Source organism: Solea solea, chromosome 17 (assembly GCF_958295425.1).
Source record: "Solea solea chromosome 17, fSolSol10.1, whole genome shotgun sequence".
Lineage (NCBI taxonomy): Eukaryota > Metazoa > Chordata > Actinopteri > Pleuronectiformes > Soleidae > Solea > Solea solea.
The window spans coordinates 23,216,584-23,240,381 of NC_081150.1; the positions used below are offsets into that span (position 1 = coordinate 23,216,584).

A 23,798-nucleotide genomic window follows, 5' to 3' on the forward strand; every position below is an offset into this window, starting at 1 on the left:
CAGACCCAGAACCATGCAGACCCAAGACATTCTTGACCCAAGTCCCAAACAGACCCGTCCCCATTTAATCTCAGATCTGGACCCATGAAAAAATAAGAAATGTTGAATAATTGTGGAACAGTCCTGGCTCACATGCTTGGGTTTGGGTAAAGTGATCTGACTGAAGATGTGGAAGTCTTAAATGTGTTAATCAGCGTAGTGTTTGACACCATCTGGGTCACACTCAACCATTTCTGACACAAACCTGTTTTCCTTGTGTCTCCTGATACTGTAGATCATTAATTAGATCAATCACAGCAGATGTTGTATTTACATGTCATGTCCTGTGTTTGTAGGAGGATCCGTCAACAGGGACCAGACTCTGCAAGACCTGGACCTGGACCCAGCTGTGTGTCCATGAAGAGTGACTTGTCTATAGGTCGTTATATTAACTTCAAGGATGGACAAAAACATGTTGAACTGATGTAAGAATTTCACACATAGTAACACACACTTACATGATCCTCCACCAGGGGGAGCCTGTCTAGTCCAAAACATGTTGAATCCAGAAAAACACTCTTCTTCTCTTTGGTGGACCAATGTTGTTTTTCTGTCTCCACTAAACGTCTTCAGCCTGTCCTCGTCTCTGAATACGTTTCCAGCAGTAAATCTAGTCAGAGTCCGTGATTGGTCAGGGACTCATGGACAAGCCTCTCTGACTGTGTCTTTGAGACTTCACACATAACAAACACTAGAGACTGTCCTTCAGGGACTTTTGTCTTCAACCTGTCAAACTCATGTCATGTGAACTTGGCTGAAGAAGAATCGTAGGTGCAGCACATTGAAAACCTGGTAGAAACAAATGATTGTTTAGTAAATGACACTGAATCTTTTCTCCTCAGAGTTGATCAGCAGAGGACAGAGGTTCTCAGTGGTCAGTCTGTCCAGCAGCGTGGAGCAGACCTGGACTCCATATTTAAGGTGTGTAAATGTACTACTGTTAATACTGAAGCAGAGTCCTGGGGCCTCATGTATAAACCGTGCGTACGCACAAAAAGACGGCGTACGCTTGCTTTCACGCACAGACGGCATGTATAAAAATGTACTTGGCGTGGAAGTTTGCGCATCGCAGCGCAAACTCTCGAGCTGCCGTGAGAATTTGCCGAGAGCTCCGCAAACTCTTGTCAGGTGGAGACGCTGCAATATTAAGCTCTGAAACTTATCACAGTGTTTGAAAATAATATTATTAATGTGTCTACAGTGACAAACATGAATTTTCTGTGACAAACAATACTGATACACCACGTACGTTTGAACATATGTGGATAACATCAGAGAGGACACTGAAGACAAAACTGATCCTGTGAGCCAACACACACTACAGACCTGTGTGTGTGTGTGTGTGTGTGTGTGTGAGAGAGAGGGAGACTCACTTATTTACTTTGAGCAAATTACTGAAATAAATTTTCCACAGATGAATATTTTCTTTATGTAACACAGTGATGTAAACACAGCTGCTGACATGAACACATGAACTCACGTCACTGCCACCGCTGCGCCTTTCATCGGAAGAGAAAGGCGCAGCATCCACAACACAATCAGTGACAGTAATGAATGGTTACATGGAGTAACTCCGTGAACTCTGTCTGCTTATTTTGTGCGTAATGTGTGTAGATGATGACGTGTGACACTTATAGATTGTTGAAATAATCTGTAAATTCAGCTCACATGGATCAGTCATGTCTAAACATACATGTTACACCAGAAAAAAACATGCACAGGATCAACTATCAATGCACAGCCAGTTTTTTAAGCATCAATATTAATATGAGAGCAGTCGCTGTGACCCTGACATTTAGTTCCTTTGTGTTTATCACTAATTCCAAAAGAAACGACCAAAATAATCTATTTTTACAGATTTATACATCATAAATTGACGAGTTGATCGTGCACTTTCCTTCTTTTTCTTTTATTTCGCTCTTTCTTTGCTGCCACAGTTGTCCTCTTTCTTCAGGACGAAGGCGTTTTAGAGTCATTTGTATATTCATTTGTGGGTGGGCGTGGTGTGTTCCTCATTCATCTCCGCTCAGTTTCACGTTTGATGGGATGTATAAAGAAAAGGTGCGCAGGACTTGGCGTACGCACAGTTTTATTAATCTGAGATTTTCTTTGCGTACGTACTTTATACATTTTGTGCGTACGCCGTCTTTTAGTATGAAAGCTGCGCACTCTTTTATACATGAGGCTCCTGGTCCTGACAGTCTGGATGCTGCTCTGTGGACCTGCAGGACTTCACTCTGTCACTGATCATCTGAGGTTGAACTTCACATGTTCTGTTCCAGCTGCTGGAGGAGAACATCATCCGCTTTGTGAAGAACGAGCTGAAGAAGATCCACAAGGTTCTGGATACAGATCACACAGAAGTCTCAGAGAGTCAGAGGGAGGATGAGGAGCAGAGGAGCAGCAGAGAGGCCTTTCTGAAGATCACAGAGGACTTCTTAAGGAGGATGAAGCAGGAGAAGCTAGCTGACAGTAAGAGGACTTTTAATGTGAAAGGAAGAACATCTTATTTTCTCAATGATCCACTCACTGATTTATATTCTTGTGTTCTGTCAGTAATCAGAGCTTCAGCTTGTCGACCTGAACTCAAATCAAACCTGAAGAAGAAGTTCCAGTGTTTGTTTGAGGGCGTGGCTAAAGCAGGAAACTCCACCCTTCTTAATGAGATCTTCACAGAGCTTTACATCACAGAGGGAGAGACTGGAGAGGTCAATGAAGAACATGAGGTCAGACAGATTGAAAAAGCTTCCTGGAAATCAGACAGACCAGAAACATCCATCAGACAAGAAGACATCTTTAAAGCCTCAGCTGGAAGAGGCGGACCAATTAGAAGAGTGATGACAAAGGGCGTGGCTGGCATTGGGAAAACAGTGTTAACACAGAAGTTCACTCTGGACTGGGCTGAAGACAAAAGCAACCAGGACGTACAGCTCATGTTTCCCTTCACCTTCAGAGAGCTGAATGTGCTGAAAGAGAAGAAGTTCAGTTTGGTGGAACTCATCCATCACTTCTTCACTGAAACCAAAGAAGCAGGAATCTGCAGGTTTGAAGACTTTAAGGTGGTATTCATCTTTGATGGTCTGGACGAGTGTCGACTTCCTCTGGACTTCCACAACACTGAGATCCTGACTGACGTCACAGTGTCCACCTCAGTGGACGTGCTGCTGACAAACCTCATCAGGGGGAAACTGCTTCCCTCTGCTCGCCTCTGGATAACCACACGACCTGCAGCAGCCAATCAGATCCCTCCTGACTGTGTGGACATGGTGACAGAGGTCAGAGGGTTCATGGACCCACAGAAGGAGGACTACTTCAGGAAGAGGTTCAGAGATGAGGAGCAGGCCAGGAGGATCATCTCCCACATCCAGACATCACGAAGCCTCCACATCATGTGCCACATCCCAGTCTTCTGCTGGATCACTGCAACAGTTCTGGAGAACATGCTGAAAACCAGAGATGGAGGAGAACTGCCCAAGACCCTGACTGAGATGTACATCCACTTCCTAGTGGTTCAGTCCAAAGTGAAGAAGGTCAAATATGATGGAGGAGCTGAGACGGATCCACACTGGAGTCCAGAGAACAGGAAGATGATTAAGTCTCTGGGGAAACTGGCTTTTGAGCAGCTGCAGAAAGGAAACCTGATCTTCTATGAATCAGACCTGACACAGTGTGGCATCGATATCACAGCAGCTTCAGTTTACTCAGGAGTCTTCACTCAGATCTTTAAAGAGGAGAGAGGCCTGTACCAGTACAAGGTCTTCTGCTTTGTCCATCTGAGTGTTCAAGAGTTTCTAGCTGCTCTTCATGTTCATCTGACCTTCATCAACTCTGGAACAAATCTGTTGTCAGAAGAACCAACAACGAGCCAGCAGTCCATACAAACAAACAAACCTGAACTGAATCATCTGCACCAGAGTGCTGTGGACGAGGCCTTACTGAGTCCAAATGGACACCTGGACTTGTCCCTCCGCTTCCTCCTGGGTCTTTCACTGGAGACCAATCAGAAGCTCTTAAGAGGTCTACTGACACAAACAGGAAGTGGTTCACAGACCAATCAGAAAACAGTTGAGTACATCAAGAAGAAGATCAGTGAGAATCTGTCAGCAGAGAGAAGCATCAACCTGTTCCACTGTCTGAATGAACTGAACCATCGTTCTCTTGTGGGGGAGATCCAATGGTTCCTGAGATCAGGACGCTTGTCCACAGAGACACTGTCTCCTGCTCAGTGGTCAGCTCTGGTCTTCATCTTACTGTCATCAGGAAAAGATCTGGAAGAGTTTGACCTGAAGAAATACTCTGCTTCAGAGGAGGCTCTTCTGAAGCTGCTGCCGGTGGTCAAAGCCTCCAACAAAGCTCTGTACGTGGATCAGTATATAAATATTAATAAGACATATTCTAAAGAGCACAAGACAAACATGTTTAACCTTTTGTTCATCACTATTTTCTTCCTCAGACTGAGTGGCTGTAAACTCTCAGAGAGAAGCTGTGAAGCTCTGTCCTCAGTCCTCAGCTCTGTGTCCTCTAGTCTGAGACACGTGGACCTGAGTAACAACGACCTGCAGGATCCAGGAGTGAAGCTGCTGTGTGATGGACTGAAGAGTCCTCACTGTTCTCTGGAGACTCTCAGGTCAGAACTCTGACTCAGACTCTTTGCTTCTTTAGGTTCTTGTTGATGAAGATGTTTTTTTCTGAATCACTGAGTTCATCATATCTTCTTAACTCCAGTCTGTCAGGTTGTCTGGTCTCAGAGGAAGGATGTTCTTCTCTGACCTCAGCTCTGAACTCCAACCCCTCCCATCTGAGAGAACTGGACCTGAGCTACAATCATCCAGGAGACTCAGGAGAGAAGCTGTTGTCTGCTGGACTGAAGAGTCCTCACTGGAGACTGGACACTCTCAGGTATTCTCCTCCTCCTCCTCCTCCTTCCTCTTCATGTTCATCAGCAGTATTCAAACTTGTCAGCAGGTTCAGGTTGAAGATGTCCTGTTATTATGTTTTCCTCTGTCAGTGAGTATAACCAAACATTAGTGACACTTTTTAAACACCTCGTGAGAACGAGTGAATGTCACGTAGTTCAGCCTGAGAAACGACCAGAACCATGAACTGGACAGATCATCTGCACAGAGTAGCAGCATCATGTGAGAAGTCCTGGTACTGGGTACAGAACAGTCCTGGTCCACTTCAAAGTCTACGGTCAAACTAAAGTAAAGATGTCTTTATTCTGTGGTGTTTGTAGTGAGTTGTGTACGAGATGTTCGTCATCTAACAGCTACAATCAAGTTGTTCTTCATTCTTCATTCAACGGTGAAAACACACAAGTTTTGGAAGCAGCAGTAACAGCGACGAGCCTCCGCAGCAGCAGCTGCATAAGTAGCCATGTGTTTAATCTGTGACGCGCAGCTGAAAAAACCACGAAAGCACTGGAAACTAGGTATCGAACAAATGTATAAACAGAAGTTGTCTTCTGTGTTGTCCACGTGGTGGCGCTGTTGAGTAAATGCGTAGCCTCCTGAAATTGTGGTCTCCGGTTCTGCAGACACCGGCCATTTCTCAATATCCATACTTGTGCGTACTTGCGTACTCCGGTACTGTTCAAGTGCTGTTCCAATTCTCAAGTAAGCGAACAGCGAGGACCCGGAAGTATTCTCGCTCCGCCCATTTTTACCAGGTATGCATCGGAGGTGACTTGAGCGTACTTGGGATGGCCATGTATCCCAGAATACTGAAGTATATGAACTAAGAAGAACACATTAACACACCTAAAGTTTAATACTTCAATGTATTGATGATTGACATTAATAAGTAAACATGAGACAAGAGGGTCTCTGGGACACATGACAAGTCAGACCATACGTTTTACAATAGGCATCCTGTATAGGACAGGAAACTTGAGGGTCTGTTTTGAATATGGTTAGTTAGGAAATATAGATGTCTCTTGTTTGACTAAATGGTGATATTGTCCAATTTAAAGATCATGGGACAGTATGGTATATCCGGACCCAACTTGTTCTTCAAGTTGTTGCATTATGGAAACAGGAGAAAGGCGGGGGTCCAAACATGTGATGCCTGCAAATAAGAATGCTAGAAAATCTATATAAGGTTAGTTTTGCTTTTCTGAGGCAGAATTGTTCGGAGATTCGGCAAGAACACATTCTCCCGAGCTGCTGCAGAGCTTGGTTCTGACGCCTGACTTGTGACTAAATCAAATCCCTTTGTTCGGTACAAGTCCTGTGTCAGTGGGGTCTTCTCCTGCATCATCAACTCATCACCTATCCTTCATAAGAAGAAGGAAGCCTGACAAAAACGACAAAAACGATAAGCTCCGCCTCTGCGGACGCTCGGCGCTCACTGTGCCCGGCACAGAGCAGCGTGACCTCGGCCTGTCCTGATGAAATGATCCGCTGGCTCAGACGTCGCTGTCATTAGATGCTCGGTGTGATCCATAGATTTGTTGTTGACGTGTTATTTTGTTTTTAATGGAAACGTTTTGACCTGACAGTTTAAAAGTTTGTATATTGTTAATGTTTTATTTATTTTAACTTTGAATGTTAGATTTATATTAAAGTCGCACGGTCATTGTATCTGTATTTAAATATAATATGTAAATATTAGATATGTAGAGTAGTATATATTTGTATATATATATATATATATATATATACTACTTTACAATGCTGTAATATATCTATTTTCCACATTGTATTATTCGTGTTGTATATTTTAATAGAAATAAATTAATAAATGAAGTTAAATATTTAAAATGTAAAAATAATAACAACATATATATGCATTTATTAAAAGTATTTCATATGTTCATTTATCAACACCGTAGGTGGCGCTAATGAGGCTGCAGCACTGCAGCACTACAGCAGAACTACAGCAGAACAATACATACTTGCATACTTGAGTATTGAGAAACAACCACATACTTGTGTACTCCTGTACTTGGCAAGTATATACTCCCAGCGTACTTCTCAAGTATATACTTCCCAAGTAAGCAAGTACATACTTGCTTACTTGAGTATTGAGAAACAGCCACCGTCTTCTCTTTGAAACACACCTGTCCTTGTAGTTCATCATTGTGTCCACCAGAGTGCGTCATTAAGACAACAGTTTGGACTCATGTTGGACAGAAACTCATTCAGACTGTTTCTTCCTCCAGGATGGACCATGCTGGAGAGCAGAGGTTAAAACCTGGTCTCAGGAAGTGTAAGTATGGATTTACAGGAAATAACAACATATCAGCTGATCATCAATAAACTGCAGCTGTGTCTCGTTGTCTTCATCAGATTCATGTGAACTGGAACTGGACACAAACACAATGCACAGAAACCTCAAACTGTCTGACGACAACAGGAAAGTGACCTGTGTGACAGAATATCAGTCGTATCCTGATCATCCAGACAGATTTGAGTTCTGGTCTCAGCTGCTGTGTAGACCTGGTCTGACTGGTCGCTGTTACTGGGAGGTCGAGTGGAGAGGAGATGTTTATATATCACTGAGTTACAGAGGAATCAAGAGGAAGGGCCACAGTTCTGACTGTGTGTTTGGAGATAATGATCAGTCCTGGAGTCTGAGCTGCTCTGATGTTCATCGTAACTCTGTCTGTCACTGTGGGACAGAAACACCCATCATGTCCTCTGTCTCTCACAGAGTATCAGTGTATGTGGACTGTCCTGCTGGGACTCTGTCCTTCTACAGCGTCTCCTCTGACTCACTGATCCACCTCCACACCTTCAGGACCACATTCACTGAACCGGTTTATCCTGGGTTCCTGGTCGGTCGTGGTTCCTCAGTGTCTCTGTGTCCTCTGTAGGACATGAAGAGACAGCAGCTTCAGTGGTGGACGAGGTCAAAGCTCGTCTCAGTCATTCTTTGTTGAAACCATCAATAAATAAAGACTTAAAAAATCAACATGTCTGTCATTAACTGAGCCGCCGTCCTGTGCTGTGAGCGCCCCCTGCTGCTGAGAACCAGCCTGAAACACACAGGTTCACACACACTGAGATTAAAAATAACAAAAATGGGAATGTTTGAAAGTGAAATTAAAAGATACAGAAAGTAAAATCAATTAAAAATGAATAAATGCTTTATATAAAATAAAAAGAAAGAAGTCAAAATAATATAAAATAAAATTCAAGGTTTTCAATCCAATAGAAAACAAAGTAAATAAAGATGTTAAGAGTTTGACTCTTTGTCTGAAGAACATCATCTTCTCACTGACGAGCCTTTCTGTCCCAGCATGCACTGCTTCTCCTCCTCCTCCTCTTCATGCTGCCTGACAACAGCGCCCCCTGCTGCGTGTGAGCAGAACAACACTCAGAGTTACGCACACACACACACACATGGAAAATGAAACACACATGAGCAGATTATGCCATGAATGAGGAAGTGTGGTTTCTGCTGTGATGCAGGTGAAACTGAGTGTGCGTGACCTCAGGATGACCTCTGTCCTCCTGCTGCTCTGTGAACGACAGCAAAGAACGTGTCCACAGTGACAGGAAACTCATGACACTCAGAGGGTTTTTGCACTTTCCAAACATCATCAGTGTCTGTGGTTTCTGTTTCTGTGGCTTAATGAAGAATGACATTTTCAACATCAATAAAAACCACATCATATCACTTTAATCTACTTTGTTGTGTTGATGACGAGGTACTGACACCTAATACAATCTATGTCAGATTAAGTCTACGCTCTTTTAGGTCATAGATTAACAGCTCCATCCACTCACTCTCCCACACCAAAGCCCATAGAGAAAACCAGTGATTTTAGCTGCGGGGACACAGGAGCTGCTGGTCCTCTGCTGCCTCGTGTGGTCACTTTGTGTCACTGACGTCAATCTGAACAAAGGATTTCAAACACTGAAGTGACAAAATAAGACATTTGAACTTAGTGATGGAGGCAGCAGTGTGTGTGTGTGTGTCTGTGTGTGTGTGTGTGTGTCTGTGTGTGTGTGTGTGTGTGTGTGTGTGTGTGTCTGTGTGTGAGTGTGTGTGTGTGTGTGTGTGTGCGTGTGTGTGTGTGTGTGTGTGTGTGTGTGTGTGTGTGTCTGTGTGTGAGTGTGTGTGTGTGTGTGTGCACTTACATTTCTTACTTCATGGGGTCCCACCGCAGGGAGCACACCAACCGCGGGGGGCCCACAACCGGTATGGGGCCCTAAATGGTGGGCCCCACACCGGTTTTCATTCAAAATGAGCTTTGCAGCCCCCCCTGATGCCCCTCTTGCTTTTTTTTCACTTGGCCCACAAGGTCAGAAAAACTGGAAATGTGTGTGTAAGTGTGTGTAAACTTTTTGCTCACTACCGCCCCCCGGAGCTTGTAAGGTGGAAGGTACGGACACACACACACCGGAAGTTTGTTTACACACTTCAGGAAGTGGGTAGGGTTTTAACAAGAAGAAGAGGAAGATCAAGCTCAAGATCGACAGCATGCAACAGGTAGGTGTGAATTTGTTGGATTTATATCGTTTATATCTTAGTTATGTTAATTAATTTATTACAGTAACTGTTAGCTGCTACTGTAAACTAGTTGTGTTTAGCTGCTGGCGTAAGCTATATAATACGCGTGCTAACATTAGCAGCTCGCGATTTTCTTTTACAGATTATTACAATAACTGTTTGCTGCTACCGTTAGCTACTCGCGGTTAGCTGCTAACTTAGCGATATAATGGGCGAGCTAACATTAGCGCTAACGTTAGCGATCGCTAGCTGCTAACATTAGCAGTTAGCGATCGCTAGCTGCTAACATTAGCAGCTAGCGATCTTTTTAAGACAATTATATAAGACAAATTATATAAGGCACAAAGTCTAATAGTCTAGAAATGTATAAATATAAATGAAATTATAAATCTATAAATTTGGTCTAGCCTTTCGTCTAAGTTTATAAAAAAATACCCATCTTTACATGCTACTATAATGAAATTAAACTGTATATCAACTCCCTAAAATTGAAAATGAAATCCAAAAGTGCTTAAGAGCTTTATAAATTAACTCTTTAACTAATTAAGTGACCTCTTTTTTTATCTTTGCTTAAATTAGATAATTAATATCATTATTAATTCAAATTAAACATGGGAAAAGTGACCTGAAATTACATCTTTTGAAGTTTTTTGATAAATGAAATTAACTTGACATTCAGTATGGGAAAATAATGATGTTATTGATCTAATTAAAGCAAAGCTATTTCATTTTTACACACAAACAAACGCATAATCACACACACCTATAACCTGATAGAGAGAGAAGAGGACAACATGCCATAAACCCAGGGGAAACACTACTGTTTGTTTTCAATAATTGTTTTATGTATATCAGCAGTTAGCAATCTAGGCAACTCATGACAATATAAACTTGACTCACTGAACAAATCTCTTATATCGTATGTGTAGTAATAATTAAAAATATTTTCACAGAGCCATTATGTCCAAAAGGAGGAGAAGGATAAAGCCTGTAGATGATGCAAAGACATATATTCTGTCTTGCACTGACAAGTCTGGATTTATGTCAAGACTCATAGACAGTTTCAAAGGTAAGTTGTAGAAGGTTCCTTGACAGAACTTGTGCATTTCAAAAGCAAATGAATCGTTTTCTTTGTTATATTCTTCTAGGAAGAGGAGTGTTTGCTACGCAGCCCATTGAACCAGGGGACTTTGTTTTGGAGTACAGGGGTAAACTCCTCACACAGGAAGAATGCCGGTCACTACCGTACTCAGAGATTGACCCCACATTTCTCTTTGACTTTGAGTGGCAGAACCGTCACTTGTGGTGAGCATGTAAAGAGATGTTTTTTATAGATTAGAGAAATTAACCTTGAACCCTGAAATAAACTTTTAATAGTTAATGATTGAACTAAAGCACGAGTACTAAAATTATGTCTTCCAACAAAACTGATTTCTTGTACTTTTCAGCCTTGATGCATCTGAAGAAGATGGATCTCTTGGAAGATTAGTCAATGACAACCACAAAAATCCAAATTGTGTCATGAGAAAAATCATAGTAAACAACAAGCCGCACTTGTGCCTTTTTGCCCTGAAGAAAATAGAGATAGGATCTGAAATTGACTACAGCTATGGTGATGCAAAATGGCCTTGGCGCAGTATGGTGAGTTGGTTAGATTCAGCATGAATATTTTTTTTGACAAATGAGTGTGTAAAAATGTGCCATCTTGTAAAAGCAAATTTTGTCCAATATTGTTTCCCATATGAGTTTATCTATGGGAATGCATGTGATCTTTGATCTGTGTGATATGATTTAACATCAGTTTGTTTGATTCTTGTTTAATTGAAATCCAGGTGAAGACTCCTGCAGCAACAGAGACAGAGACCAGCCCTCTACCTCAGATGTTCCACATGGAATCAAAGCCAGATGAGACTAACGCACAGGTAAAATGACATTGTAGATGCATCCATCACCAATATCTGTGGTGACTTGTATGAAGCTGTTCTACTTTCAAATGGGCCAATGTACACATTGTCAGATTTCCTTTTTGGGTGGTGTGATAATGGCCAGTTAATGTCCCACACACACGCATGTTTCCAGTCATGTCCTTATGGGGCCTTTTATGTCACAAACACACTTGTTCTCTTGTCTCTCCTCGATGAGACCAGGTAACATACTGTAACACACCACTCGTATGTTTCTAGTCTCACCCATGTGGGGCCCTTCCGTGTGGTTCTCACTCAAACTGTTCCTATGGCACTGTCCAGAACCTGGCATAATCTCAAGTTTGATTTTAACATTTGTAATTGCACACTGTCTGAGCTGTTATGAGTTTGAAAGCAAACTTTACAATGTGACCCACTGCAAATCCTTATCATAGGTTGTGAGAGGTGCCTACTACTTTTAGAAAGACTATGTTGTGCTCTCAGTTTGACGGTCTGTGCTGTTTCAGAAACAGTTTAACCATTAGGTAACCTTATTAGCCTGTAAATGTCTCCACATACAGTTGTGATTTCTGTCAGTTCTAATTGTCTTCTTGTCTGCTATCTAAATTTCAGGTGAAAGACCCTCAGACTCCTGCAGCAGCAGAGACAGAGACCAACCCTCTACCTCAGATGTTCCACATGGAATCAAAGCCAGATGAGACTAACGCACAGGTAAAATGACATTGTAGATGCATCCATCACCAATATCTGTGGTGACTTGTATGAAGCTGTTCTACTTTCAAATGGGCCAATGTACACATTGTCAGATTTCCTTTTTGGGTGGTGTGATAATGGCCAGTTAATGTCCCACACACACGCATGTTTCCAGTCATGTCCTTATGGGGCCTTTTATGTCACAAACACACTTGTTCTCTTGTCTCTCCTCGATGAGACCAGGTAACATACTGTAACACACCACTCGTATGTTTCTAGTCTCACCCATGTGGGGCCCTTCCGTGTGGTTCTCACTCAAACTGTTCCTATGGCACTGTCCAGAACCTGGCATAATCTCAAGTTTGATTTTAACATTTGTAATTGCACACTGTCTGAGCTGTTATGAGTTTGAAAGCAAACTTTACAATGTGACCCACTGCAAATCCTTATCATAGGTTGTGAGAGGTGCCTACTACTTTTAGAAAGACTATGTTGTGCTCTCAGTTTGACGGTCTGTGCTGTTTCAGAAACAGTTTAACCATTAGGTAACCTTATTAGCCTGTAAATGTCTCCACATACAGTTGTGATTTCTGTCAGTTCTAATTGTCTTCTTGTCTGCTATCTAAATTTCAGGTGAAAGACCCTCAGACTCCTGCAGCAGCAGAGACAGAGACCAGCCCTCTACCTCAGATGTTCCACATGGAATCAAAGCCAGATGAGACTAACGCACAGGTAAAATGACATTGTAGATGCATCCATCACCAATATCTGTGGTGACTTGTATGAAGCTGTTCTACTTTCAAAATGGGCCAATGTTCACATTGTCAGAATTACTTTTTGGGTGGTGTGATAATGGCCAGTTAATGTCACACACACACACGCATGTTTCCAGTCATGTCCTTATGGGGCCTTTTATGTCACAAACACACTTGTTCTCTCGTCTCTCCTCGATGAGACCAGGTAACATACTGTAACACACCACTCGTATGTTTCTAGTCTCACCCATGTGGGGCCCTTCCGTGTGGTTCTCACTCAAACTGTTCCTATGGCACTGTCCAGAACCTAGCATAATCTCAAGTTTGATTTTAACATTTGTAATTGCACACTGTCTGAGCTGTTATGAGTTTGAAAGCAAACTTTACAATGTGACCCACTGCAAATCCTTATCATAGGTTATGAGAGGTGCCTACTACTTTTAGAAAGACTATGTTGTGCTCTCAGTTTGACGGTCTGTGCTGTTTCAGAAACAGTTTAACCATTAGGTAACCGTATTAGCCTGTAAATGTCTCCACATACAGTTGTGATTTCTGTCAGTTCTAATTGTCTTCTTGTCTGCTATCTAAATTTCAGGTGAAAGACCCTCAGACTCCTGCAGCAGCAGAGACAGAGACCAGCCCTCTACCTCAGATGTTCCACATGGAATCAAAGCCAGATGAGACTAACGCACAGGTAAAATGACATTGTAGATGCATCCATCACCAATATCTGTGGTGACTTGTATGAAGCTGTTCTACTTTCAAATGGGCCAATGTTCACATTGTCAGAAGTACTTTTTGGGTGGTGTGATAATGGCCAGTTAATGTCACACACACACACGCATGTTTCCAGTCATGTCCTTATGGGGCCTTTTATGTCACAAACACACTTCTTCTCTTGTCTCTCCTCGATGAGACCAGGTAACATACTGTAACACACCACTCGTATGTTTCTAGTCTCACCCATGTGGGGCCCTTACGTGTGGTTCTCACTCAAACTGTTCCTATGGCACTGTCCAGAACCTGACATAATCTCAAGTTTGATTTTAACATTTGTAATTGCACACTGTCTGAGCTGTTATGAGTTTGAAAGCAAACTTTACAATGTGACCCACTGCAAATCCTTATCATAGGTTATGAGAGGTGCCTACTACTTTTAGAAAGACTATGTTGTGCTCTCAGTTTGACGGTCTGTGCTGTTTCAGAAACAGTTTAACCATTAGGTAACCTTATTAGCCTGTAAATGTCTCCACATACAGTTGCGATTTCTGTCAGTTCTAATTGTCTTCTTGTCTGCTATCTAAATTTCAGGTGAAAGACCCTCAGACTCCTGCAGCAGCAGAGACAGAGACCAACCCTCTACCTCAGATGTTCCACATGGAATCAAAGCCAGATGAGACTAACGCACAGGTAAAATGACATTGTAGACGCATCCATCACCAATATCTGTGGCGACTTGTATGAAGCTGTTCTACTTTCAAAATGGGCCAATGTTCACATTTTCAGAAGTACTTTTTGGGTGGTGTGATAATGGCCAGTTAATGTCACACACACACACACGCATGTTTCCAGTCATGTCCTTATGGGGCCTTTTATGTCACAAACACACTTGTTCTCTCGTCTCTCCTCGATGAGACCAGGTAACATACTGTAACACACCACTCGTATGTTTCTAGTCTCACCCATGTGGGGCCCTTCCGTGTGGTTCTCACTCAAACTGTTCCTATGGCACTGTCCAGAACCTGACATAATCTCAAGTTTGATTTTAACATTTGTAATTGCACACTGTCTGAGCTGTTATGAGTTTGAAAGCAAACTTTACAATGTGACCCACTGCAAATCCTTATCATAGGTTATGAGAGGTGCCTACTACTTTTAGAAAGACTATGTTGTGCTCTCAGTTTGACGGTCTGTGCTGTTTCAGAAACAGTTTAACCATTAGGTAACCGTATTAGCCTGTAAATGTCTCCACATACAGTTGTGATTTCTGTCAGTTCTAATTGTCTTCTTGTCTGCTATCTAAATTTCAGGTGAAAGACCCTCAGACTCCTGCAGCAGCAGAGACAGAGACCAACCCTCTACCTCAGATGTTCCACATGGAATCAAAGCCAGATGAGACTAACGCACAGGTAAAATGACATTGTAGATGCATCCATCACCAATATCTGTGGTGACTTGTATGAAGCTGTTCTACTTTCAAATGGGCCAATGTTCACATTGTCAGAAGTACTTTTTGGGTGGTGTGATAATGGCCAGTTAATGTCACACACACACGCATGTTTCCAGTCATGTCCTTATGGGGCCTTTTATGTCACAAACACACTTGTTCTCTCGTCTCTCCTCGATGAGACCAGGTAACATACTGTAACACACCACTCGTATGTTTCTAGTCTCACCCATGTGGGGCCCTTACGTGTGGTTCTCACTCAAACTGTTCCTATGGCACTGTCCAGAACCTAGCATAATCTCAAGTTTGATTTTAACATTTGTAATTGCACACTGTCTGAGCAAAGCAAACTTTACAATGTGACCCAATGCAAATCCTTATCATAGGTTATTAGAGGTGCCTACTACTTTTAGAAAGACTATGTTGTGCTCTCAGTTTGACGGTCTGTGCTGTTTCAGAAACAGTTTAACCATTAGGTAACCTTATTAGCCTGTAAATGTCTCCACATACGGTTGTGATTTCTGTCAGTTCTAATTGTCTTCTTGTCTGCTATCTAAATTTCAGGTGAAAGACCCTCAGACTCCTGCAGCAGCAGAGACAGAGACCAACCCTCTACCTCAGATGTTCCACATGGAATCAAAGCCAGATGAGACTAACGCACAGGTAAAATGACATTGTAGATGCATCCATCACCAATATCTGTGGTGACTTGTATGAAGCTGTTCTACTTTCAAATGGGCCAATGTTCACATTGTCAGAAGTACTTTTTGGGTGGTGTGATAATGGCCAGTTAATGTCACACACACACACGCATGTTTCCAGTCATGTCCTTATGGGGCCTTTTATGTCACAAACACACTTGTTCTCTTGTCTCTCCTCGATGAGACCAGGTAACATACTGTAACACACCACTCGTATGTTTCTAGTCTCACCCATGTGGGGCCCTTCCGTGTGGTTCTCACTCAAACTGTTCCTATGGCACTGTCCAGAACCTGACATAATCTCAAGTTTGATTTTAACATTTGTAATTGCACACTGTCTGAGCTGTTATGAGTTTGAAAGCAAACTTTACAATGTGACCCACTGCAAATCCTTATCATAGGTTGTGAGAGGTGCCTACTACTTTTAGAAAGACTATGTTGTGCTCTCAGTTTGACGGTCTGTGCTGTTTCAGAAACAGTTTAACCATTAGGTAACCTTATTAGCCTGTAAATGTCTCCACATACAGTTGTGATTTCTGTCAGTTCTAATTGTCTTCTTGTCTGCTATCTAAATTTCAGGTGAAAGACCCTCAGACTCCTGCAGCAGCAGAGACAGAGACCAACCCTCTACCTCAGATGTTCCACATGGAATCAAAGCCAGATGAGACTAACGCACAGGTAAAATGACATTGTAGATGCATCCATCACCAATATCTGTGGTGACTTGTATGAAGCTGTTCTACTTTCAAAATGGGCCAATGTTCACATTGTCAGAATTACTTTTTGGGTGGTGTGATAATGGCCAGTTAATGTCACACACACACACGCATGTTTCCAGTCATGTCCTTATGGGGCCTTTTATGTCACAAACACACTTGTTCTCTCGTCTCTCCTCGATGAGACCAGGTAACATACTGTAACACACCACTCGTATGTTTCTAGTCTCACCCATGTGGGGCCCTTCCGTGTGGTTCTCACTCAAACTGTTCCTATGGCACTGTCCAGAACCTGACATAATCTCAAGTTTGATTTTAACATTTGTAATTGCACACTGTCTGAGCTGTTATGAGTTTGAAAGCAAACTTTACAATGTGACCCACTGCAAATCCTTATCATAGGTTGTGAGAGGTGCCTACTACTTTTAGAAAGACTATGTTGTGCTCTCAGTTTGACGGTCTGTGCTGTTTCAGAAACAGTTTAACCATTAGGTAACCTTATTAGCCTGTAAATGTCTCCACATACAGTTGTGATTTCTGTCAGTTCTAATTGTCTTCTTGTCTGCTATCTAAATTTCAGGTGAAAGACCCTCAGACTCCTGCAGCAGCAGAGACAGAGACCAACCCTCTACCTCAGATGTTCCACATGGAATCAAAGCCAGATGAGACTAACGCACAGGTAAAATGACATTGTAGATGCATCCATCACCAATATCTGTGGTGACTTGTATGAAGCTGTTCTACTTTCAAAATGGGCCAATGTTCACATTGTCAGAATTACTTTTTGGGTGGTGTGATAATGGCCAGTTAATGTCACACACACACACGCATGTTTCCAGTCATGTCCTTATGGGGCCTTTTATGTCACAAACACACTTGTTCTCTCGTCTCTCCTCGATGAGACCAGGTAACATACTGTAACACACCACTCGTATGTTTCTAGTCTCACCCATGTGGGGCCCTTCCGTGTGGTTCTCACTCAAACTGTTCCTATGGCACTGTCCAGAACCTGACATAATCTCAAGTTTGATTTTAACATTTGTAATTGCACACTGTCTGAGCTGTTATGAGTTTGAAAGCAAACTTTACAATGTGACCCACTGCAAATCCTTATCATAGGTTATGAGAGGTGCCTACTACTTTTAGAAAGACTATGTTGTGCTCTCAGTTTGACGGTCTGTGCTGTTTCAGAAACAGTTTAACCATTAGGTAACCGTATTAGCCTGTAAATGTCTCCACATACAGTTGTGATTTCTGTCAGTTCTAATTGTCTTCTTGTCTGCTATCTAAATTTCAGGTGAAAGACCCTCAGACTCCTGCAGCAGCAGAGACAGAGACCAACCCTCTACCTCAGATGTTCCACATGGAATCAAAGCCAGATGAGACTAACGCACAGGTAAAATGACATTGTAGATGCATCCATCACCAATATCTGTGGCGACTTGTATGAAGCTGTTCTACTTTCAAATGGGCCAATGTTCACATTGTCAGAAGTACTTTTTGGGTGGTGTGATAATGGCCAGTTAATGTCACACACACACGCATGTTTCCAGTCATGTCCTTATGGGGCCTTTTATGTCACAAACACACTTGTTCTCTCGTCTCTCCTCGATGAGACCAGGTAACATACTGTAACACACCACTCGTATGTTTCTAGTCTCACCCATGTGGGGCCCTTCCGTGTGGTTCTCACTCAAACTGTTCCTATGGCACTGTCCAGAACCTAGCATAATCTCAAGTTTGATTTTAACATTTGTAATTGCACACTGTCTGAGCAAAGCAAACTTTACAATGTGACCCAATGCAAATCCTTATCATAGGTTATTAGAGGTGCCTACTACTTTTAGAAAGACTATGTTGTGCTCTCAGTTTGACGGTCTGTGCTGTTTCAGAAACAGTTTAACCATTAGGTAACCTTATTAGCCTGTAAATGTCTCCACATACAGTTGTAATTTCTGTCAGTTCTAATTGTCTTCTTGTCTGCTATCTAAATTTCAGGTGAAAGACCCTCAGACTCCTGCAGCAGCAGAGACAGAGACCAACCCTCTACCTCAGATGTTCCACATGGAATCAAAGCCAGATGAGACTAACGCACAGGTAAAATTACATTGTAGACGCATCCATCACCAATATCTGCGGTGACTTGTATGAAGCTGTTATACTTCCACTGTCTACTGGGCCACTGTTTACATTTCTTTACTGTATTTAGCTTTTTGGTCAGATCATGTCATGATCAAAACTACTTAACAATCCTAAAATCGTAGGTTAATAATCGCGATATGGCCTTTTATTAATACAGCGATATTTTTAGACCATGTCACGATACACGATATATATCTCGATATTTTGCCTTAGCCTTAAGTTGAAACCAAACCACCACCAGCAGTGGATCCTGTGCTGTTTTTCTTCGGAATTAATTCGTCCTCCTCTGCTGGGCAAGGGCGTGTGAAGTTGCACGTATCAGACTGACGTATGTAACTAGGTGCGTTTGTTTTGTCTGTCTGTGAGAGGGAGAGACGAGAAAGCATTTGAGAGTCAGCGGCTAAAAGCAAATGCGTCACAACACTCGAGTTTCATGATATAGTCATTTTCTACATCGCACAGACAACAAGCCGCGATATATCGAGTATATTCAATATATCGAGTATATTCAATATATCAAGTATATTCGATATATCGCCCAGCCCTACTTGACATACTTTTTTTTTTTTTTTGCAGATGGACAGTGGACCAGAGGTTTCTCGTCATTCGTGCGATTCAGATGAAACTGTTCTGAAAGAAACCTGTGATGAGGCTTCTCCAAACAACCATTCCAGAGAGCAATCAGATGATGAACTTCCACCTCTGAGACGCACAAAAAGCATTATGGTAAGCTCCTAAAATCTATTTAAAACAATATGAGTACATAGCTGATGGGCACTTTTCCCTGCAGTTTGTTTTTCTATCGTGTCAACAAAAAGGGAAAATCATATCTCCATGTTTTCCCTTTGCAGATGGATCGACTACAAGATTTTGCTGGCTGTCTCTACGATTCAAGTGATGACAGCACAGAGGGCACTTTGATTTCTAAGCCTGAAAGGGATTCACAGAGGCTGAGAAGAAGCTCTCGCCATCCTGTAAGTCTTTAATTGATTCTTGTATTTGTATCATTTTGAGGCTTTATTGTGTGTATATATGACATATTCAAATTGTTTCAAGGTTTTAATGAGGGATGGGCACAATTTAGATTTCACCAGCTATAGGCAATATTTGCTTTTTCTCACAACTGTATGCACAATGGTGTAGTACCGGGGCTTGGACTTTATGTACTCTAACCGGGTCGGATCGGGCCTTAATTTTCATGTCCGTTGATACTCTAACCCGTGCAATACATGCAATATGATCGTGTCTGACTGGAAACGCTGGCAGAACCAATGTTAACGGTCAGACAGACCTCCTGGTTCTTTTCATTTAAAGTAAATGAAAATGGCAATACCTAGTTTTTAGTAAAAAGTTTTAGTCTAACATTAATTAGCAGTATGTCTTTCTATTTCTTTACACTTACTTGAACTTAAAATACTCAGTATAGAAGGCTCCATAGAGAATTTATCTTCACGCTGTATGCATATACAATTAAAGTGTACTCAGATTGTTTACACTTAATATGTTACAAAATGAGTTACATTTTTTTTTCTTTCTTTAAAGATTCAGATGCCTCTTGTGGAATCAGATAACTCTAACATTGGCAGTGAAGATGAGTACATTCCATGTCCCAAGGACGAAAGCACAGAAAGTGATAGCAGTTTGGAATTAACCCTGGAAAATAAAAAAAGGAACAAAGGTGCATCTAGTGAGAGCAGAAGAAAGTCTTCCAGTCGGAGCAAGTTTAAGCCCAGGGAGAGTGGAAGTGAGTCCTCCAAGCAGAAAAGAAGCAGGTCTTCCAGTCAGAGCCAGCTTGATTTTAGCCAGAAGAGACCCTTTAAAACAGGTCATGACCCCACACAAATATTTCCAAATAGCAGAGTTGATGGTAATGAAAAGAAAATAGTTGCAACATATTCTAAAAAGGATGTGAGTGTTTCAATGCCCCTGGAAGAAGAGCAGTCTATGTATGTCAATCCAGTTTTAAAGAAGATGGATGGGTCTAGAAGCTACAACAAAAAACATTTCTGCTTTTATTGCAGAAAGTTTGTCCAGAAAATGTCAAGGCACTTGTGGCGTAAACACCAAGATGAAACAGATGTTGCAAAAGCATCCAGTTTGCCAAAGAACTCAAAAGAAAGGAAACTGCAGTTGGACTACATACGAAATAAGGGCAACTTTGAGAACAATAGTGAGGTTTTGGAGACACAGAAAGGCAAACTCATCCCATGGAAGCAACCACAGAAAAAATCTGAAGGACAGGAATTTGCACATTGTATTCACTGCTATGGTTTGTTCTCAAGAAGAGCAATGTGGCGGCATTTTCAGGTTTGCAACTTCAAACCTGAGAGTAGTAAACCCGGTAAAACTCGTGTTCTTTCTTTGTGTGCTTTCGCTGAACCTGCTCCACCTGGATTTAATGATGCTTATTGGAAGTTCTTAAGTGTTATGAATCAAGACAGGATTGCAGTTGCTATTAAAGAAGACCGCTGTATTCTTGAATATGGTTACAGACTGTTCAGGAAGAACGAGAAGGTGGTCAGTCAACACCAGTATATTCGGCAAAAACTGAGAGAGCTTGGCAGGCTGTTATTGAAAGCAAGACAAGTTACACATGTGAAGACCATCCAAGAACTCATAAAACCTGAACAGTACAGTCAGGTGGTCACTGCTGCAAAGAGCCTATCTGGATTCAGTGAGCAAACTGGCAAATACCAATGTCCGTCTCTTGCTCGCAAGGTTGGACACAGCTTGTATTCTTTGGCCATGTTTATCAAGTCCGAAGGCCTGAAAAAGAAAGATAAACAAGCTACTCAAGATGCTGAGGAGTTTGCGCTGCTTTATCAAGAAAGTTGGAGATTTGACATTGCAAGCCAAGCATTAACTCAACTTGACCAGACCAAATGGAATGCTCCTCTACTGTTACCTTTCACACAAGATATTCAAAAGTTTCATTGTCATCTAGCTGAGAAACGGCAGCAACATTTGAATGATCTGCAAAAACACCCATCACCATCAAACTGGAAGGAGCTTGCAAAAGTTACCCTCACACAAGTTGTACTGTTTAACCGGCGGAGAGGAGGGGAAGTGTCCAGGATGCTTCTGTCTGCGTATCTATCAAAGGACACATCAGACACACATGGTGACGTTAGCTTGGCCCTTACACCGCTTGAACAGAAGCTGTGCAAACATTTTGTAAGGATTACAATTGTAGGAAAGAGAGGAAGAAAGGTTCCAGTTCTTTTAACCCCAATCATGAGAGAGTCACTTGATGCTCTGACTGAGAAGAGAGAAGAATGTGGAGTGCTGTCTGAAAATGGATATCTGTTTGCATTACCTCACTCTGTCCATTACATAAGGGCTTGTGACTGCATAAGGCAGTTTGTGAAAGAATGTGATCACCTTGAAAATCCTAAAGCCTTAACATCAACAAGACTGAGGAAACATATCGCCACCCTCTCTACTGTATTGAACCTTAAGACCACAGAACTCGATCAGTTGGCAGACTTCCTTGGCCATAATATTGCTGTGCACCGAAAGCACTACCGCCTTCCGGAGGGCACCCTCCAGTTGGCCAAAATCAGCAAAGTGCTTCTGGCAATGGAACAGGGACGCCTAGGAGAATACAAAGGAAAGAGCCTGGATGAAATTCAAGTTGACGTGAATGGTACTAAGACTTATTATATTTTAAAGGTGCAATATATGATATTTAGTCTTCAGCATTCAGTAAGTGACTTAAACTGGATTTTTTAAGTAATTGAATTGTATGCAGGTAATTTGCAAGTTTAAAATCATATCCTCCTCTGTAAGACTATACATATGCAAAAATGCGTGTCAAACTTAGACATGCACACACAAACTGTATTTTTTTTCTGCTCTTGATTGCCAGATTGCCCACAGTCTCAGCTTTCCAACTCAATAATACTATATCAATTAATATTTTAGAGACCATTGGCATAGAGGGGCCTTCAGAAGAGGACATTGAAGGTATGTGATGAATGTTTTTAAATTTGTCATGGAGATTTATGAGCTTTGCATTTGTATTTTATTTTCAGGTTTCCCTGATTCACTATTTCCTGACATTATGTGAAGACAAGGATACAAAATATAGTACATTGTCTCGGGGGTGCAAGTCTGGTTCAGCAAGACAGGGGTCTGGGATTGAAATCTACTCTATGATGCACTGTATTGTCAAAGTATAGTAGTAATATTACATTTCTCTGCCAGGAGAACAGGGGTCAGAAGATGAGGAGAGCATGTCATCCCTGAACATCTGTACCTCAACATCACAAGTCCAAAACCAGGGAGTGTCTCCAACGGGTGAGCTTGAACAATGAAAGAAGATTGATCTTGAACACTCCTCTTTAAAGACCCCCTCCGATGAAAATTGTGTTTTTCATGTTGTTTATGTGGCATTTCTCTGATGCGTAAGTGTGACATTTTATTTCTGAGTATTTCTGCCTTCAAATTGCAGTGAACTAAAGGCAGACGCAAACTGGCAGTACAGATTGTAAAGCCCTCCAAGGCAAAATGTGATTTGTGAATTTGGGCTGTACAAATAGAATTTGATTTGATAAAATAATCACTGTACTGACTGTTTCTTCATATTTTATGTCTTTTAATAAAGTTCTTTCTGTTCTAGATGTCACTATGCCAGGACAACAGGGGTCAGAAGATGAGGTCAGCACGTCATCCCTGCAAGAATGTACCTCCACATCGCAAGTCCAAAACCATAGTGTGTCTGCAAGAAAGAGAGGTAAGCTTTGGGACTTGCATCCTCTTTTGGGCCAGTGCCACTCAATTGCTTTTAACGTCTTTTACCTTGTTTTTAGTGAAAATGGTCTATTGGTTGCCTTAAAAAAAATAATGTTGATGCTTATATCATTGAATAAAAGCATGTCTCTGAATTCTTAATACACCTAACATAGCTTCCTACCCAGAAAGGGAATAAGACCCAATGTGTGACAATGGTTCGAAAATATATATGTGAAAAAGTATTTGCCCCCTTTCTGATTTCCTGAGTTAATTGCAAATTTGTCACACTTAAAAGTTTACGATCAGCAAACAAATTTGGAAGAATTTACTTTCAACAAAGAGTGGAAGCTAGTTTTGCGCAGTTAGTGGCCTTGTGAGCTACAGATCACAGCTCTGCAAATTGTCAATTTAATCAAAATGTGATCTCTTTCTGCCTACTTAGGTAAGCAAGCTCCTGTGAGACGTTG

General features: G+C 41.8%; 3 protein-coding genes across 3 annotated transcripts in view; all 3 read left to right on the forward strand.

Moving 5' to 3' along the window:
• Positions 1-340: 340 nt before the first annotated feature.
• LOC131443314 (NLR family CARD domain-containing protein 3-like) lies at positions 341-7,953 on the forward strand. Its single transcript, XM_058612836.1, has 8 exons — positions 341-464; positions 882-960; positions 2,322-2,505; positions 2,596-4,396; positions 4,493-4,666; positions 4,765-4,938; positions 7,202-7,248; positions 7,329-7,953. The coding sequence occupies exons 1-8, from the start codon at positions 397-399 to the stop codon at positions 7,853-7,855; spliced, it is 3,054 nt and encodes a 1,017-aa protein (XP_058468819.1). The 5' UTR covers positions 341-396; the 3' UTR covers positions 7,856-7,953.
• A 10,503-nt stretch (positions 7,954-18,456) lies between these two features.
• Positions 18,457-20,924, forward strand: LOC131443315 (uncharacterized). Its single transcript, XM_058612837.1, has 5 exons — positions 18,457-18,552; positions 19,174-19,323; positions 19,449-19,571; positions 20,140-20,791; positions 20,905-20,924. The coding sequence occupies exons 1-5, from the start codon at positions 18,511-18,513 to the stop codon at positions 20,922-20,924; spliced, it is 987 nt and encodes a 328-aa protein (XP_058468820.1). The 5' UTR covers positions 18,457-18,510.
• A 633-nt stretch (positions 20,925-21,557) lies between these two features.
• LOC131443415 (uncharacterized) overlaps positions 21,558-23,798 on the forward strand; it is a 2,801-nt gene continuing 560 nt past the window's right edge. The window contains exons 1-5 of the mRNA XM_058613033.1: positions 21,558-22,243; positions 22,522-22,563; positions 22,804-22,896; positions 23,219-23,332; positions 23,774-23,798. The exon at positions 23,774-23,798 is cut by the window's right edge and continues 560 nt beyond it. Of these exons, the coding sequence (XP_058469016.1) occupies positions 21,673-22,243; positions 22,522-22,563; positions 22,804-22,896; positions 23,219-23,332; positions 23,774-23,798 (845 nt within the window). The 5' untranslated portion in view covers positions 21,558-21,672. The remainder of the gene's footprint in view (positions 22,244-22,521; positions 22,564-22,803; positions 22,897-23,218; positions 23,333-23,773) is intronic.

Bases quoted from the DNA above. Each gene is read 5' to 3' on its own strand.
- LOC131443314 (XM_058612836.1), top strand. From the start codon at position 397: ATGAAGAGTGACTTGTCTATAGGTCGTTATATTAACTTCAAGGATGGA. The intron at 4,667-4,764 runs GTCAGAACTCTG...TCTTAACTCCAG, and splicing joins TGTTCTCTGGAGACTCTCAG to TCTGTCAGGTTGTCTGGTCT. The intron at 4,939-7,201 runs GTATTCTCCTCC...TTCTTCCTCCAG, and splicing joins TGGAGACTGGACACTCTCAG to GATGGACCATGCTGGAGAGC.
- LOC131443315 (XM_058612837.1), top strand. From the start codon at position 18,511: ATGTTCCACATGGAATCAAAGCCAGATGAGACTAACGCACAG. The intron at 19,324-19,448 runs GTAAGCTCCTAA...TTCCCTTTGCAG, and splicing joins GACGCACAAAAAGCATTATG to ATGGATCGACTACAAGATTT. The intron at 20,792-20,904 runs GCAAACTCATCC...CGGCATTTTCAG, and splicing joins GGTTTTGGAGACACAGAAAG to GTTTGCAACTTCAAACCTGA.